At 45.6% G+C, this 18,473-nt stretch overlaps 1 protein-coding gene across 3 annotated transcripts in view; it reads right to left on the bottom strand.

Annotated features, from left to right (window-relative positions):
- The window catches only part of LOC139235073 (hexokinase-2-like), a 102,336-nt gene that overhangs the window by 43,609 nt on the left and 40,254 nt on the right, over positions 1-18,473 (bottom strand). For all 3 annotated transcript variants that reach the window (XM_070866205.1, XM_070866207.1, XM_070866206.1), the window contains exons 3-7: positions 8,252-8,400; positions 4,674-4,793; positions 2,131-2,226; positions 1,887-1,986; positions 465-648 (exon numbers count right to left, since the gene is read on the bottom strand). In XM_070866205.1, coding sequence (XP_070722306.1) covers positions 465-648; positions 1,887-1,986; positions 2,131-2,226; positions 4,674-4,793; positions 8,252-8,400 — 649 coding nt within the window. The remainder of the gene's footprint in view (positions 1-464; positions 649-1,886; positions 1,987-2,130; positions 2,227-4,673; positions 4,794-8,251; positions 8,401-18,473) is intronic.

The following is an 18,473-nucleotide window of genomic DNA, read 5'->3' as shown; positions in this document are numbered from 1 at the left end:
GGCACCACAGCCAGGCCCGTCCACACACAGGCACTTCCCAAACAGGTGGCATCAGATGAGGAACTCTGGCACATTGGTCACTCCTTCGGAGGTGCACTGCAGCGCCCCTACGATGTCAGCTAACTCAGCATCGACCAAGATTTCATTCTGGTTCGAATGAATTCTTGTGCTGATCGGGGTAACGGAGCTCGGTGCTTGGGTAAGCAGTCCTACATTTTTTGCAAATAATCCAAGGTTCCATTCCAAGTCACACTCCATTGTCTGCCATTCCTTCATCGTCTCTGGGTCAGAATCCTGGCATTCCCTATCTGGCATCACCATCCGGGCACCCTCACCACAAGGACTGCAGTATCTGTAGCCCAGTCTCAGGGCAACCATGGGTGGATAATGAATGATCACTTTCAAACGTTGCCCACATCCCAGGAACAAATATTTGACAAAGCGCTCAGTGATCAGTGACTTACAGCTGTTTCCCTGGGTTGATGGAGCCTCTGTCAATCTCGATGTCAAATTCTGTTCTAATGTCATCCAGCTCTCCCAGATCACCAAATGCGCCCCACTCCATATTGATGCACATCCTCCCTTCGTCTCCTTCGACGAGATCAATGTGCTGCATATCTTCCATGTAACACGCATTCGTGCCAGTACCTACAGAAGCATAAGCAACTAAGTTACCACAAATGGAGTACACCATGACATATTTTACAGCTATAAACCCAACAACAGCATTCTGAAGAAGCAGTTGTTTTTGACTAGTGTCTGTCTCTTTGTTTATGGAATACTATTCCCACTCTATTGCTGCCCAATGAAGAAGCCAAGACGAATTAGCCTATCCATTTCACACTCTTAGCTTCTCTCTCTCCATTTCCCCCACCCCCATACACCACCCTCTCCAGTTAGATCAGCACGTGGGTCTCCAAGGTAAGAATGTAATTCGAACACCCTTCTGTGGTCTCCATGGACCATTTACTATCCACAATCCCCAGCCATGCTGGCAACCCCTTCCTCCACCTCTGCCAACGGCACTTCTGTAACCCTTCGCGTTGGCCTTGAGTGACTCATGCCTTTCCATGGTCACATGCCATTCGGCCTTTATAACATGAGGAATTGTGTTCAAAATCCACACCTTACAACTCCATAACACAATGTAAAGCAGCTCTAATGTGCTGTACCAACATCCGGTCCTTCAAAAGGTTTTTTTTTTATAAGCCCCACACAAAAAGTTTTCTTACTCAACCTATTGCTATCTGGGTACAGAAACTCACCTCTACAATCAAACTGACACTGTTAAGTGAGGAAGAGCTCAATAAGGACTTTTTATTAGGCACCATTCACTATCAACTTTCAAACAAAGAAGAAGAGAAATGTTAGAGAAATAAAAGAGGATGGTAAAAGAACCAGAGGTGAGATGAGGAGAATGTTTTTTTACACAGCGAGTTTTAATAATCTGGAATGCACTGCCTGAAAGGGTGGTGGAAGCAGATTCAATTGTAATATTCAAATGGCAATTGGATAAATACTTGAATGGGATAAATGTGCAAGGCTATAGGCAAAGGGCAGGGGAGTGGGACTAATTGGATAGTTCGTTCAAAGGGCCGGCACAGACACGATGGGCCGAATGGCCTCCTGTGTTGTATCATTCTATGATCAAGGGCAACAATGTGATAGACCAGATTAACAGCTTGGCTGAATTGGTTTCATCTTCCCTTTCCATCCTATGGAGAAATGTATGGCTTCTGTTGTGCACCTCTCCTCTTCCCAAATAGAAAACTCGGAGCTGCAGCTTTGACACATGCTGCAGAACCTCTTCCTTTCACCTCTACGAATGCATAGCTACATTCATCCTCAACCAATCACCAAAACAGCAAGAAAGCAGGTAAACCTACCAACAATCAGCCCTATCTCACAGTTGTGGTCGTCATAACCACAAGTCATCATGGTCCCTACGGTGTCGTTCACCACAGCAACAATATCGATGTCAAAATCCTGTCCAAGGAACACAAAAGAGAGGACACGGATGAAGAGGTCAATGCTTTCTCTGGTAGGGCCACTCACAGACATGTCAGGCCCACTACCTAACCCCACAGTTGAAGAAAAACGATTGTCGGTTCTACAATTACTGGTACGTACCCCACGTCTCTGGATAGACTTGCGCAGCAGGTTAACCACGTCTCGCCCCTCTACACCACTCGACTTGAATCCTTTTGTCCAATTAACTAATATACTCTGCAACAGAAAATAGTTAGGTTGAACAAAATACCAAAACAATGGATCATGAAATTAATTTTTTTTAAGTTTGAATGGAAAACAAACTTTCCATGAATGGGCTTGACAAGGTAGATGCAGAGAGGATGTTTCCCCTCGTGGGGGAATCTAAAACTAGGGGGCATAGTTTCAGAATAAGGGTTCGCCCATTGAAAATGGGCATGAGGAGGAATTTCTTCTCAGGAGGTTCATGAATCTTTGGAATTCTCTAACTGAGAGAGCTGTGGAGGCTGGGTCATTGAATATACTTAAGGCAGCGATAGACAGATATTTTGAACGATAAGGGAGTAAAGGGTTATGGGGAGGGGGCAGGGAAGTGGAGTTGAGTCCATGATCAGGTCAGCCGTGATCTTAGTGAATGGCGGAGCAGGCTCGAGGGGGCAAATGGCTGACTCCTGCTCCTATTTCTTATGTAAAACAAAGACTTCTCCATCAGATTCGTTATAACTACAAAAATGTTAAAAAAAAAATTTAAAATATCACCCCCCGCCCCCACCACTTTGATTTTTTTTCCTCATACATTTTTCTCACACTATTCCCAAACTGAAGCCATGGGCAAGCAAATTGCTGAGACACTTCTTCAGACAACAATCCAAGAGTGGGCAACGAGCACAAAGCCTCGGCTGATCTGCCCAGTAATTTCCTTTAATTAGCTCACTTCACTGCCACAACAACTTGTATTTATACAGTGCCTTGAATGTAGTAAATCGACCCAAGGTGCTGCAGAACAGTGTAATCAAACAGAACTTGACACCGAGCCACATAAGAAGATATTAGGACAGAAGACCAAGGCACTAAAATTGCCCCTTCCCTGAAGGCCTGTTACCACTGGAAATTGGCAGCCACGCTGCGGAGTGGAATGGCCGCCATTTTGAAAATTGGCCTCCTGCGGTATCCCGGCGGTGACCCCGGTCCCCCCATTACTGCTCCGCTGCTGCCGATCCGTCCAAAGTACGCAGATGTCCCCCCACCCCCCGGAACGTGAAATTCCGCCGAGAAAATGTTGCTGCCGCCGTTCGGTGCCACTGACAGCGTTTGTTATCGTTGCACTGTGCTTGCAGTGTCTGTAAAATGGCAATGCGGCCGTCATTAAAGTGGAGGGTGCACTGCCGCAGCCGCCATTTTCCATATTTTTGCCGGCCGACTGCCAGGTCGGGCCGCCAGTTATGGCCCCGGGTTCGGTCGGGCCGCCAATAGGCAGCCTGGCACCACTTTCTGAGTGCCAGGCCGCTGGCCCGGCCGAAACCCTCCCTGGTGGCCCAGTGGACCGAACTAAAAGAATCGCAGAGCTCGCAGCGGCCCTCCCCTTTAAGTGAAGGGCAGCAACGTGGTGACGTGCTACTTTGATGATGTCATCAGCGCTATGATGATGATTGACAGCGGTGGACACGCCGCCCGTCCCCCACGTGTGCGAACTTCCGCTCACCGCCACACTTCCGCCCCCATTATGACCGACTTCCGGGCCGCTCGAAAAAAAAACCAAAGAGCAGAATTTCGCGCAAGAGGCCACCACATCCACCACGTTGGTGAAAACAGCTCAAACCCATTAAATGCGCCACATTTCCGGCGGGCGGCAAATTCGGCTCTCAAAAGCTTGGTCACTTCCGTCCAACTGCTCAGCTGGGAATTCACTGGGGCACGAATTGTAGGCGTGAACAGGAATCCTGGCTCTCAGTGGGTGTGCGAGCAATGCCTAGAATCATTCTATTTGCATATTTCCATGCTTTGCACTTTTGACATTCATTTGCAAATTAGAACTGCAGTTAGAGGCGGCTGGGGAACACACACCTTCTGATAACGAATTCCTCTGGAGTGACATCATGGACGAAGTCAGTGGTTTAAGGACAGAACTGTTTTCCTAGAGTCACTGTAGGGGCCTCCTACAGTCACTCTCACAGTTTTCTTCTCCTCCCTGTTTGAGTCTTCCCATGTCACACACTGGCCCTCGTTGAGAGACAGGCAAATATCCTACTACAATCACTAGCTTAAGGCAGCTAAGAAGTATGCAAAACGACTCCCAATTTCCTCTCAATAAGGGAGTGGCTGGTCTCATTTGGGCCTTTTTCTCCACGTGACAGCAAGATTGAGATAGGGAAATCGCCTTGAATCTACAAATGATCTGCAGACTCCCACTCTATGCCAAATCTTTTAGGACCCCTCACTTACTGTGCCACCTTGCAACCCCTGGATTTTGGATCGCTACAAACATAAAAAAAACAAATATATCTCGTCACGACCATCAACCTAAAGGAGTCTCCTTCATACTCATTTATCACAGGAATTATTGAGACTTACAAAGCCCCAGAGGAACCCTGTTGTGAAGAGTGAGGAATGATAATCACCACTGCTGCCTCCATGTTCAGTGTTCAATTGTTGCTTGGTTGTAAAGGATGAAAGAGTTAGCTCACCTCATCAAGCTTGGATTGTTGGCATGGAAAAGAGAACGTGAAGCCTAGCGGAAGCTTCTTATCCTTGATCTGCAATTCCTCCATGACGTTTGCCAGACAGTTAGCAATGTGATCAAACAGCTAAAAAGGAAATAGAATAACAGTAAAACATGTAGTGACACGAGGGAAACAGTAGAAGATGATCCAATGTGTGGCAGCAGGAAGCTGTCTGGTGTGCACCTGCCTGAGTGAGACGGAGGCAAGTGGGGGGCGCTGCACCAATGTCAGTTAACAAACTAATTGGTCAGTAATTTTTCTCTCGTACTGCTCTATTGCCCCCCCCCACCCCACCCCGAAAAAAGTAGTTGGCTCCTTTGGTTCCATGAGAATTGGTCACCTTTTGAGTACCTTACGCAAGAGACCATTATTCATGCACAAACTGATTCAGGGGCCCCTAGTGAGCTGTTCAACTGCAGGAGACATTATTAGCAATCTTGTCCTTGACATTCACATCTTCAACAGGAGTTTGTATTGTTTTTATTCAGTCATGGGATGTGGGCGTCGCAGGGCAAGGCCAACATTTATTGCCCATCCCCAACTGTCCTTGAGAAGGTGGTGGTGAGCCGCCTTCTTGAACTGCTGCAGTCCGTGTGGTGAAGGTGCTCCCACAGTGCTGTTAGGTCGTGAGTTCCAGGATTTTGACCCAGCGACGATGAAGGAACGCCATTATATTTACAAGGCGAGATGCTGCGTGACTTAGAGGGGAACTTAGTGGTGGTGTTCCCATGTGCCTGCTGCCCTTGTCCTTCTAGGCGGTATAGGTCGCGGGTTTGAGAGGTGCTGCCGAAGAACCCTTAGCGGAGATGCTGGATAGCAACCAGGAGCAGGATCCGCGGTTGAATTTTCTGCTCCTATCCTATGATGTTGAGGACAATGTAATGTCCCAAAGTCATCTCTGCTGAGATAAGCTAATTTATTACCACTAAGATTGGGTCTGGCGATCTTCCCGGTGATATGGTTAAACTACTCACTGCATAAGTCACACTGGTACACTTTATTTTTCTGTAAAATTTGGCATTTTGCATCGCTTCCTCAGAAACTGAACGGCACCAGCATCACACTGGGCATTCTCAGTGATATTATGAATAGGGTCAATGGGGTAAGACTGAAATTCCCCCTTTAAAAAATCACTACAATGGCCAAGTCTACACAAAGTGTGCATCCCCAGGCAGGCTGGTTCCAATACAAGCATCTGCTGAGGGGAACAATGCACATGGGTCCCCTCACTTGGTCTCACCCATTAACCTGAATATGGTGGACAACCTGTCACTTGGCGTTGGATGGGAACAGCAGACTCTAACATCCACAAAGACTAAAATATCATCTTGGGCCACTCAGGAGTCCAGGTCGCCCAGCTCAGTTCATTTTTTTTTAAATCTCTTCTTGGCATCAAAAGACCAAATTGACTGTCATATAATGACGACTGAGATTGCAGATCGAAGTCTAATGTGATAAATGCAGTGATAACCTGCAAAGAATCACAGCTGCTGGGACAAGGGATCAAAATGAAAACTAATAAAAAAAATACAGATAAGCCTTTGAAGCTAAGGTTACATTTCTGGCTTGTTCAAAATTATCGTGCACCGTCATCAATTCCAGGCAAACTGCCTCTCCTTTCAGGAATGATGTTATATAGAATTACACAGGATATACAGCACAAAAACAGGCCTTTCAGCATTTGTGCTCCACTCGAGCCTCCTCCCGTCATTCCTCAACTAACTCTATCAGCGCATTAGTGTGTTGCTTCTCCGAGATTGGCTCTCATTTACCTCAGGTTCCATGCCACTCCTTTCAACCTTGGTTTTGGCCAACACTACAGGCTATGGTCCATCTCCTGGGTTTCTCGTTAAAAATCAATCTTTGACTATTGGTAGTTTGTTAATGGGAGGATGGCATCTCACCAGTTAGCAACACCAGTGCTTTTCCATTCACACCTCCTCTACTGTCCAGTTACTGTCTTTAGCATGAAATTCCCCCACATTTAATTGGAGGTGCTGATGGTCAGATACTCTCCTCAAAACTAGTCTTTATGATGACTCCTTCTTCACAAACCAAGGTCTCGTGCTATTCACGAGTAGGGCATCAGTGCAAATGAGATTTGCAAAATAATTGTGGACGAGGGCGAGATCACCAAAGTACAATTCAAACACATTCCTGTCATAATGCAATCCCACCCATGAATATCACAGGGCTGATGCCACTCACTCTGCTGTTATTAATACACCAGTTATGATGGCTATGTGGTACTGCGCCCATTTTAATTAAGAAAATTACACAGCAGTATAATAGACTTTGACTTCTAAACTTTGAAAGACAGCACGAAGAACCATAAACACTCAAAGTGCAGATGGTTGTTGATGCGGCGATGGGGGGAGAAACTTGAGGTGATGAGTTAAGAATGTCATACATTGGAACAACATTAAAGTGTATTAACTTAAGTGGATTTTTTTCCGATAGCACACTGGTACCAATAAATATTCCAAGTGCAACATATCTCAATTGGCCGAACGAGAACAAACTCTTTCCATTGGGGGATGGGTCGAGAACCAGAGGACACAGATTTAAGGTGATTGGCAGAAAAACCAAAGGCGACATGAGGAAAAACCTTTTTACGCAGGGAATGGTTAGGACCTGGAATGCACTGCCTGAAAGGGTGGTGGAGGCAGACTCAATCACGGCTTTCAAAAGGGAGTTGGAACTGAAGGACTTGAAATTGCAGAGCTTTGGGGAAAGGGCAGAGGAGTGGGACTAGCTGATGTGCACTTATAGAGAGCCAGCACGGGCTCAACGGGCTGAATGGACTTCTTACATGCTGTAACCATCTATGATTCTATAAACTTGCATTTATATAGCACCTTTATGATCAGCCATGATAATATTGAAAGGCGGTGCAGGCTCGAAGGGCCGAATGGCCTACTCCTGCACCTATTTTCTATGTTTCTATGTTAACATAGAAAAACATCGCAAGGCGCTTCACAGATGTGCAATCAGACAAAAATGGATGTCGAAACAAAGATAAAAATAAAGACAGATTACCAAAACTTGGTCAAAGAGGTGAGTTTTAAGGAGGGCCTTAAAGGAGGAAAGGGAGGGGTCAAAGTGGAGGAGTTTAGGGATGGAATTCCAGAGTCCAGAGCCTAGACGGCTGACAGAACAGCCACCAAAGGTGGGGCGAAGGAGAACGGGGTAGGGGGATTACACTTAAGATCAAAGTTAGAGGAACGGAGAGTTTGGGAGGGAGGAGGGGGGGGGGCGGAGATATACTGCTGGAAGAGGTTACAGATATAGGAAGAGTCAAGGCCACAAACTATTTAAATACAAGTATGAGAATTTTTAATTTGAGGTGTTGGGAAACCAGAAGCCAATGTAGGTCAGAAAAGTCAAGGGTGATGGGTGAATGAGACTTGTGCAGGAGCAGCAAAGATTTGGATAAGCTGAAGTCTATGGAGGGTGGAGGATGGGAGGCCAGCCAGGAGAGCGTTGAAATAGTTCAGTCTGGAGGTGACAAAGGCAGGGATAAGGGTTTCAGCGGCTCCTACCTGAGTGCCAGTGCCATGCATGATGTCCTTTGGAATAGCACAGATACGATTTTCAATCTCCACCTTCTGCTTGCCATTGTCCGAAACTTTCACTCTCAACACGCGGAAGTTGGTGCCTCCCAAATCAAGGGCCAGGAAATCCCCACTCTCTGCCAAGATAGATAAGGTGATGTAAATTTTATAGGCATCTGTCAACCGTCAACAGATACAGTTTAGAGTGTGAGTGTGTGAGTTTGAGTTTGTGAGTGAGTGTAAATTTCTGTACTCATCAAGCGTAGAGCCACCAATACGGGAGATGAAACATTTGGTTTTAATCATGTTTGACAAATTTGCTGGAGTTCTTTGAGGATGTAACAAGCAGGGTGGATAAGGGGGAACCAGTGGATGTGGTGTATTTGGATTTCCAGAAGGCATTTGATAACAGAGAGTCGGGATAAATGGGTCATTTTCAGGTTGGCAATCAGTAACTAGTGGGTGCCGCAGGGATCGGTGCTGGGGCCTCAACTATTTACAATCTATATTAATGATTTGGATAAAGGGATGGAGTGTAATGTAGCCATGTTTGCTGATGATACAAAGATGGGTGGGAAAGCAAATTGTGAGTAGGACACAAAAAATCTGCAAAGGGATATAGACAGACTAAGTGAGTGGGCAAAAATTTGATGATGGAGTATAATTTGGGAAAATGTGAGGTTATCCACTTTGGCACAAATAGTAGAAAAGCAAATTATAATTGAAATCGAGAAAAATTGCAAAGTGCTGCAGTACAGAGGGACCTGGGGGGTCCTGGTGCATGAAACACAAAAAGTTAATATGCAGGTAAAGCAAGTAATCAGGAAGGCAAATGGAATGTTGGCCCTTATTGCAAAGGGGATAGAGTATAAAAGCAAAGAAGTCCTGCTACAACTGTACAGGGTATTGGTGAGGCCACATCTGGAATACTGCGTACAGTTTTGGTCTCCATATTTAAGGAAGGATATACTGGCATTGGAGGCTGTTTAGAGAAGGTTCACTAGGTTGATTCTGGGTAAGGGGGTTGACTTATGAAGATACGTTGAGTAAGTTGGGCCTATACACATTGGAGTTCAGAAGAATGAGAGGTGATCTTATCGAAACATATAAGATAATGAGGGGCTCGACCAGGTGGATGCAGAGAGGATATTTCCACTCATAGGGGAAACTAAAACTAGGGAACATAGTCTCAGAATAAGGGGCCGCCCATTTAAAACTGAGATGAGGAGGAATTTTTTCTCTCAGAGGGTTGTAAATCAATGGAATCCTCTGCCCCAGAGAGCTGTGGAGGCTGGGTCATTGAATGTATTTAAGGCGGAGATAGACATATTTTTGAGTGATAAGGGAATAAAGAGTTATGGGGAACGGGCAGGGAAGTGGAACTGAGTCCATGATCAGATCAGCCATGATCTTATTAAATGGTGGAGCAGGCTCGAGGGGCCAGGTGGCCGACTCCTGCTCCTATTTCTTATATTCTTATCCACCATCAGCACCAGGTATTGCCAGGATGAGTGGCATGTAGAATAACAATGGAGCTCAAAGTGTCCCAATTCCTGCCTCCAAAAAGCAACCACTGCTTGAGCATTTCAGTTTCTGATGCTACCCCCTTGAAAATTGAAATTTAGTACCAATTTAGTGTTGAATTATAAGCAGTTCTGTGCAGTCATAGGCCTTCATCCTTGGGGCAGTAAAGATGATTCTGGGATGGATTCAGATCACAGCCACAGAGCTGAGACGACATTATTATGTGACAAACTCCCCAAGTCACTGATAAGCTTTTTATTCAGTGGCTTTTAGGAACATGAGGAGGTCGTTGAGTCCTTCGTGTCTGTTCCAGAAATCAGTTAGATCGTGGCTGATCTGTATCTTAACTGCATAAGAACATAAGAATCTTAAGAAATAGGAGCAGGAGTAGACCATATGGCCACTCGAGCCTGCTCCGTCATTTAATACAATCATGGCTGATCCGATTACGGACTCAGGTCCACTCCCCTGCCCGCTCCCCAAAGCCCTTTATTCCCTTATCGGTTATGAAACTGTCTATTTCTGTCTTAAATTTATTCAATGACCCAGCTTCCACAGCTCTCTGAGGCAGCAAATTCCACAGATTTACAACCCTCTGAGAAAAAAAAATTTCTCCTAATCTCAGTTTTACATGGACGGCCCCTAATTCTAAGATTATGCCCACTAGTTCTAGTCTCCCCCATCAGTGGAAACATCCTCTCTGCATCCACCTTGTCAAGCCCCATCATAATCTTATACGTTTCGATAAGATCACTTCTCATTCTTCTGAATTCCAATGAGTAGAGGCCCAACCTACTCAACCTTTCCTCATAAGTCAACTCCCGCATCTCCGGAATCAACCTAGTGAACCTTCTCTGAACTGCCTCCAAAGCAAGTTTATCCTTTCGTAAATATGGAAACCAAAACTGCACGCAGTATTCCAGGTGTGGCCTCATCAATACCCTGTACAACTGTAGCAAGACTTCCCTGCTTTTATATTCCATTCCTTTTGCAATAAAGGCCAAGATTCCATTGGCCTTCCTGATCACTTGCTGCACCTGCATACTAACCTTTTGTGTTTCATGCACAAGTACCCGCAGGTCCTGCTGTACTGCTGCACTTTGCAATCTTTCTCCATTTAAATAATAACTTGGTCTTTGATTTTTTTTCTACCAAAGTGCATGACCTCACACTTTCTAACATTATACTCTATCTGCCAAATTTTTCCCCACTCACTTAGCCTGTCTATGTCCTTTTGCAGATTTTTTGTGTCCTCCTCACACATTGCTTTTCCTTCCATCTTTTTATCATCAGCAAACTTGGCTACATTACACTCAGTCCCTTCTTCCAAGTCGTTAATATAGATTGTAAATAGTTGGGGTCCCAGCACTGATCCCTGCGGCATCCCACTAGTTACTGATTGCCAACCCAAGAATGAACCATTTATCCCGACTCTCTGTTCTCTGTTAGTTAGCCAATCCTCTATCCATGCTAATATATTACCCCCAACCCTGTGAACTTTTATCTTGTGTAGTAACCTTTTATGTGGCACCTTGTCAAATGCCTTCTGGAAGTCTAAATACACCACATCCACTGGTTCCCCTTTACCCATCCTGTTCGTTACATTCTCAAAGAATTCTAGCAAATTTGTCAAACATGACTTCACCTTCATAAATCAATGCTGACTCTGCCTGACCGAATTTTGTTTTTCCAAATGTCCTGCTACTGCTTCTTTAATAACGGACTCCAACATTTTCCCAACCACAAATGTTAGGCTAACTGGTCTATCGTTTCCTGCTTTTTGTCTGCCTCCTTTTTTTTTTAACTAGGGCGTTACATTTGCAGTTTTCCAATCTGCTGGGACCTCACCAGAGTCCAGGAAATGTTGGTAAATTACAACCAATGCATCCACTATCCCTGCCACTACTTCTCTTAAGCCCCTAGGATGCAAGCCATCAGGTCCAGGGGATTTATCTGACTGCCTTAGTTTCGTAACTCAGAATACTCTTGTCTAACAAAAATCAATCAATCTCAGTTTTTAATTTCCAGTTGACTGTCTGCCTCTACAGCTTTTTGGGGAGAGTGTTCCAGATTTCCACTCGCTTTGTGTGAAAAAGTGCTTTCTGACATCACTCTTGAACAGCCTGACTCAAACTTTATTATAGCCCCTTGTTCTGAACTTTTGCACCAGAGGAAATAGTTTCTCTCTATCTACCATATCAAATCTTTTAAACATTTTCAACACTTCAATTAGGTCACCCCTTTCTGTGTACAATGTATTCATCACCAGTCACCCAGTTACTTGGCCCTCCCATTTATTCCCCAAAGGAACATCAGTCAAAGGGAAATATTGTGAGTAACTTGGCATGCAGATTTTCTTAAATTTCCAGCATGACTCATTGTAGGAATTTTAACATGAGTGAGCGGGTGAGAGTGGGTGTGGGGGTTAAAGGGCAAAAAAAATCGAAGCGTGTCAGGAAGCGGCTTCCAACTCACTGACTTCTGGTATTACTGAGGCGGGACAAGGGGCAGGCAGGCCAACCTGCTCCCAGGTGGCAGGCGGACATTTAAAATATGCTAATGATGCTGGAAGCCGAGGAATTAACCGGCTTTGCAGTGGGGGGGTGTTGCAGGTGATGCTGTTCCCAGGCGCCTGCTGCCCTTGTCATTCTAGGTGGTAGAGGTCGTGGGTTTGGGAGGTGCTGTCGAAGAAGCCTTGGCGAGTTGCTGCAGTACATCTTGTAGATGGTACACTTGTAGGAGGAACTGAGGGAAATCCTTATTAGTCGGGAAATTGTGTTGGGGAAATTGATGGGATTGAAGGCCGATAAATCTCCAGGGCCTGATGGACTGCATCCCAGAGTACTTGAGGAGGTGGCCTTGGAAATAGCGGATGCATTGGCAATCATTTTCCAAAATTCCATTGACTCTGGATCAGTTCCTATCGAGTGGAGGGTAGCCAATGTAACCCCACTTTTTAAAAAAGGAGGAAGAGAGAAAACAGAATTATAGACCAGTCAGCCTGACATCGGTAGTGGGTAAGATGATGGAATCAATTATTAAGGATGTCATAGCAGCGCATTTGGAAAGAGGTGACATGATAGGTCCAAGTCAGCATGGATTTGTGAAAGAGAAATCATGCTTGACAAATCTTCTGGAATTTTTTGAGGATGTTTCCAGTAGAGTGGACAAGGGAGAACCATTTGATGTGGTACATTTGGACTTTCAGAAGGCTTTCGACAAGGTTCCACACAAGAGATTAATGTGCAAAGTTAAAGCACATGGGATTGGGGGTATTGTGCTGGCATGGATTGAGAAATGGTTGCCAGACAGGAAGCAAAGAGTAGGAGTAAATGGGTACTTTTTAGAATGGCAGGCAGTGACTAGTGGGGTGCCGCAAGGTTCTGTGCTGGGGCCCCAGCTGTTTACACTGTATATTAATGATTTAGACGAGGGGATTAAATGTAGTATCTCCAAATTTGCGGATGACACTAAGTTAGGTGGCAGTGTGAGCTGCGAGGAGGATGCTATGTGGCTGCAGAGCGACTTGGATAGGTTAGGTGAGTGGGCAAATGCATGGCAGATGAAGTATAATGTGGATAAATGTGAGGTTGTCCACTTTGGTGGTAAAACCAGAGAGACAGACTATTATCTGAATGGTGACAGATTAGGAAAAGGGGAGGTGCAACGAGACCTGGGTGTCATGGTACATCAGTCATTGAAGGTTGGCATGCAGGTACAGCATGCGGTTAAGAAAGCAAATGGCATGTTGGCCTTCATAGCGAGGGGATTTGAGTACAGGGGCAGGGAAGTGTTGCTACAGTTGTACAGGGCCTTGGTGAGGCCACACCTGGAGTATTGTGTACAGTTTTTGTCTCCTAACCTGAGGAAGGACATTCTTGTTGTTGAGGGAGTGCAGCGAAGTTTCACCAGACTGATTCCCGGGATGGCGGGACTGACCTATCAAGAAAGACTGAATCAACTGGGCTTGTATTCACTGGAGTTCAGAAGAATGACAGGGGACCTTATAGAAACTTTTAAAATTCTGATGGGTTTAGACAGGTTAGATGCAGGAAGAATGTTCACAATGTTGGGGAAGTACAGAACCAGGGGTCACAGTCTAAGGATAAGGGGTAAGCCATTTAGGACCGAGATGAGGAGAAACTTCTTCACCCAGACAGTGGTGAACCTGTGGAATTCTCTACCACAGAAAGTTGTTGAGGCCAATTCACTAAATATATTCAAAAAGGAGTTAGATGTAGTCCTTACTACTAGGGGGATCAAGGGGTATGGCAAGAAAGCAGGAATGGGGTACTGAAGTTGCATGTTCAGCCATGAACTCATTGAATGGCGGTGCAGGCTAGAAGGGCCGAATGGCCTACTCCTGCACCTATTTTCTATGTTTCTATGTTTCTATTACACACTGCAGCCATGGTGCACTGGTGGTGGAGGGAGTGAATGTTGAAGGTGGTGGATGGGGTGCCAATCAAGCGGGCTGCTTTGTCCTGGTTGGTATCAAGCTTCTTGACTGTTGTTGGAGATGCACACATCCAGGCAAGTGGAGAGTATTCCATCGCACTCCTGACTTGTGCCTTATAGATGATGGAAAGGCTTTGGGGAGTCAGGATAGCTGCTCTGTGTGTGGTGGGGGTGGGGGGGGGGGGGGGGGGGCCGGTGAAACAGCCTCGGACAGCACACCTTGTGGGCCAGGAGGAGCAGGAGTGCTTCCTCCCAGTCCTCCATGCTCCCTAACCATCAGACCAACCTCCCATACAATAGCACCCTCAGGATCGCACCCCCGTCTCCTCCCCCCAGGTCAGACATCAGACCGTCACCTTGGGGTTTAGATCCCTAAGGATCGGACCTCCCAGGGTCAAGGATCAGACCCACCTGGTCCTACACCTCCTCCAGAGTGCTCCCCGCCCGACTGGAAGCCAAGCCTGTCAATCAGACTGACTTCGGGTGGGGACCCTGTCACTGACTGAAGATGCACACGGTGGAGATTATGCTGTGGAGTTAAATCTCCATAGTGTGCGGAGAAACCTAGACTTCCGGGTTTCCCGCACGTTACTGAACACCTCCCCCCCAGCCCCCCCGCCCCCACCCCACTGCTCCCAGCGCTTCAGGAAGTAAAAATTCTCCCCATTGTCTCTTATGACACTCTCAGCAAGTATCTCCTCCTAACAGCCCATTCAAGGTCAGCAACTCATAATGCAGCAAGATTGCATGGGACCAACTGCTCAGATGCGAGAGTGAGTACAGGGGGTCTATTCTCTCATGGAATACAAGCAGATTCTAGAAATCTAACATAAAAACAGAAAATGCTGCAAAATACTCAGCAGGTCAGGCAGCATCTGTGGAGAGAGAATCAGAGTTAATGTGTCAGGTCAATGACCTTTCCTCAGAACCGGAAGATGTTAGAGATTCAGGTCGTGGAACTCGGCTCGATAGCGGCATTAGTTTTCGTCTAGTTTTGAAGGAAAACTGGCGCCTGTCTCGCTTCTAGCGAGACCCACACTGGACACCATCTTGGTAAAGGTACAGCGCTTGGGTTGTAGTACGTGTGTCGCCAGCAGTATGCAGATCGTGATGTCAGTCAGCGTGTATCCTCGCCCCTGCATTTAATATCCTCACGGCCCTCGGTCATCAGCCCTGAAGGTTACATATAAACCTATGAACAATGAACAGTGGCAGACAGATAAAGAGCATCCGACCCAACCAGTCCGCCCCACACAACTGTGATACCCCATGTATCGCAACATTTTACACTCCACCCCACCTGGAGCCATGCGGTCTCCTGGGAGAGGCAAAGAAACAGATAAAAACCCGGTCAATTGGGGGAAAAAATCTTGGAAAATTCCTCTCCGACCCATCCAGGCGATCGAAACCATCGTATCTGCGCCAGCCAGCTCTAGGTCCGTAACTCTGCAGGTTACTGCATTTCAAGTGCCCATCCAAGCACCTTTTAAATGTGGTGAGGGTTTCTGCCTCTACCACCCTTTCAGGCAGTGAGTTCCAGACCCCCACAACCCTCTGCATAAAGAAGACCAATTCAAATCCCCTCTTAAACCTTCCACCAACCACCTTAAAACTATGCCCCCTCGTAATAGACCCCTCCACCAATGGAAATAGGCCCTTGTTATCCACTATATCCAGGCCCCTCAAAATTTTAAACACCTCAATGGAGGTTTCCCCTCAGCCTCCTCTGTTCCAAGGAGAACAAACCCAGCCTATCCAATCTGTCCTCGGAGCTAAGATTCTCCATTCCAGGCAGCATCCTCGTAAATCTCCTCTGCACCCTCTCTAGTGCAATCACGTCCTTCCTATAATACAATGAGCAGAACTGCACGCTGTACTCCAGCTGTAGCCTAATCAGTGTATCATACAATTTAAGCATACTCTTATATTCTATGACTTGGCCGATAAAGAGGCAAGCATTCTGTATGCCTTCTTAACTACTTTATTCACCTGGCCTGCAACTTTCTGGGATCTGTGGACATGCACTCCAAGGTCCCATTGTTCATCTACACTTCTAAGTGACCGACCATTTAATGTATATACCCTTTCCTTATTAGCCATCCCCAAGTGCATTACCTCGCACTTCTCCGAATTAAATCCCATTTGCCACATTTCTGACCAGTAGATTGATATCCTTCTGCAGTCCATGACTTTCCTCTTCATTATCAATCACACAGTCATTGGCAAATTTCTTAATCAAACCCCCTATATTCAAATCTAGATCATTAATGTATATCACAAAAAGCAAGGGACCCAGTACTGAGCCCTGCGGAACCCCACTGAAAACATTCTTCCAGTCACAAAAACATCCATTAACCATTACCCTTTGCTTCGTACCTCCAAGCCAATTTTGGGTCCAACTTGCCACTTCGCCCTGGGTCTTTACCTTCATGACCAGTCTGCTATGTGGGACCTTATCAAAGGCCTTGCTAAAGTCCATACACACTACATGATACACACTACCCTCATCGACCCTCCTGGTTACCTCCTTGAAAAATTCAATCTGGTTAGTCAAACACGATCTTCCATTAACAAATTCATGCTGACTGTTCCTGATTAAGTCTTGCCTTTCTAAATGTAAATTTATCCTGTCCTTCAGGGTTTTTTCCAAGAATTTTCCCACCACTGAGGTTAGGCTGACAGGCCTGTAATTATTCAGTCTATCCCTTTCTCCCTTCTTAAACAAGGCTACCATATTAGCAGTCCTCCAGTTCTCTAACACCATGCCCGAATCCAAAGAGGACTGGAAAATGATGGTCAAGGCCTCTGCTATTTCCTCTTTTACTTCGCTCAACAGCCTGGGATGCATTTCATCCAAGCCTGGGTACTTATCCACTTTCAAAGCTGCTTTCCACTTAATAGCTCCTCTCTCACTATGTTTATTTATTTCGTCCAGAATTTCGTCCTAGATAGCAGTATCTACATCACCCTTTCCTTTGTGAAAACAGACACAAAGTATTCATTAAGAACCATACCCATATCTTCCGCCTCCACACACAGATTACGCTCATGGTCTCTAATAGGCCCTACCCTTTCTTTAGTTATCCTCTTGCTCTTAATATATTTATAGAACATCTTTGGGTTTTCCATGATTTTACTTGCCAATAATTTTTCATGCTCTCTCTTAGCATTCCTAATATCCTTTTTAATTTCACCTCTGAACTTTCTATATTCCTCCAGAGATTCTACAGTATTTAGCCGTTGGTATATGACATAAGCTTCCCTTTTTTTCTTTACCCTCCCCTGTAAGTCCCTAGACATCCAGGGGGCTCTAGAATTATTATTCCCACCCTTTTTCTTTAAGGGCACATGTTTGGTCTGAGCCTTCTGGATCCCCCTCCTTGAATGCCTCCCAATGTTCCGACATTGATTTACCCACAAGTAGCTGTTTCCAGTCCACTGTGGCCAAATCACTTCTCAACTTAGCAAAGTTAGCTTTTCCCCAATTTGGGACTTTTATTCCTGGTCTATCCCTGTCCTTATCCATAACTACCTTGAATCTGACTGAATTATGGTCACTAGCACCCATGTGCTCTCCCACTGATACCCCTTCCACCTGCCCAGCTTCATTCCTGAAAACTAAATCCAGAACCGCCCCCTCCCGTGTTGGGCTTGTTACATACTGACTAAAAAAGTTCTCTTGAATGCATTTTAGGAATTCTGCACCCTTTATACCTTTCACATTATATTTGTCCCAATCAATACTGGATAGTTGAAATCCCCTACTATTACTGCCCTATGGTTTTTGGACTTTACAGCAATTTGCCTACATATTTGCTCCTCTATCTCCCTCCCATTGTTTGGAGGTCTATAATACATGCCCAGCAGTGTGATCGCCCCTTTTTTATTTTTCAGTTCGACCCATATAGTCTCATTTGATGATCCCTCTAACATACCATCCCCTGTCACAGCTGTAATAGTTTCTTTAATCAGTACCGTGACCACCCCCCCGCCCCCCCCCAACCCCCACCACCACGTTTTACCCCCTTCTCTGTCCTGTCTAAAAATCCTGTTACCAGGAATATTGATCTGCCAAACCTGCACCTCTTTCAGCCATGTTTCTGTAATTTCTGTAATGGCTATAATGTCAGACTCCCAAGTATCTATCTGTGCTCTTAGCTCATCCGCCTTATTCGCTATACTCCTTGCATTGAAGTATATACCATTTAGCACAGGACGATCTCCTTGA

This window comes from Pristiophorus japonicus, chromosome 22 (genome assembly GCF_044704955.1).
Source record: "Pristiophorus japonicus isolate sPriJap1 chromosome 22, sPriJap1.hap1, whole genome shotgun sequence".
Taxonomy (NCBI): domain Eukaryota; kingdom Metazoa; phylum Chordata; class Chondrichthyes; family Pristiophoridae; genus Pristiophorus; species Pristiophorus japonicus.
This window is presented reverse-complemented; position numbering and strand designations above follow the sequence as displayed.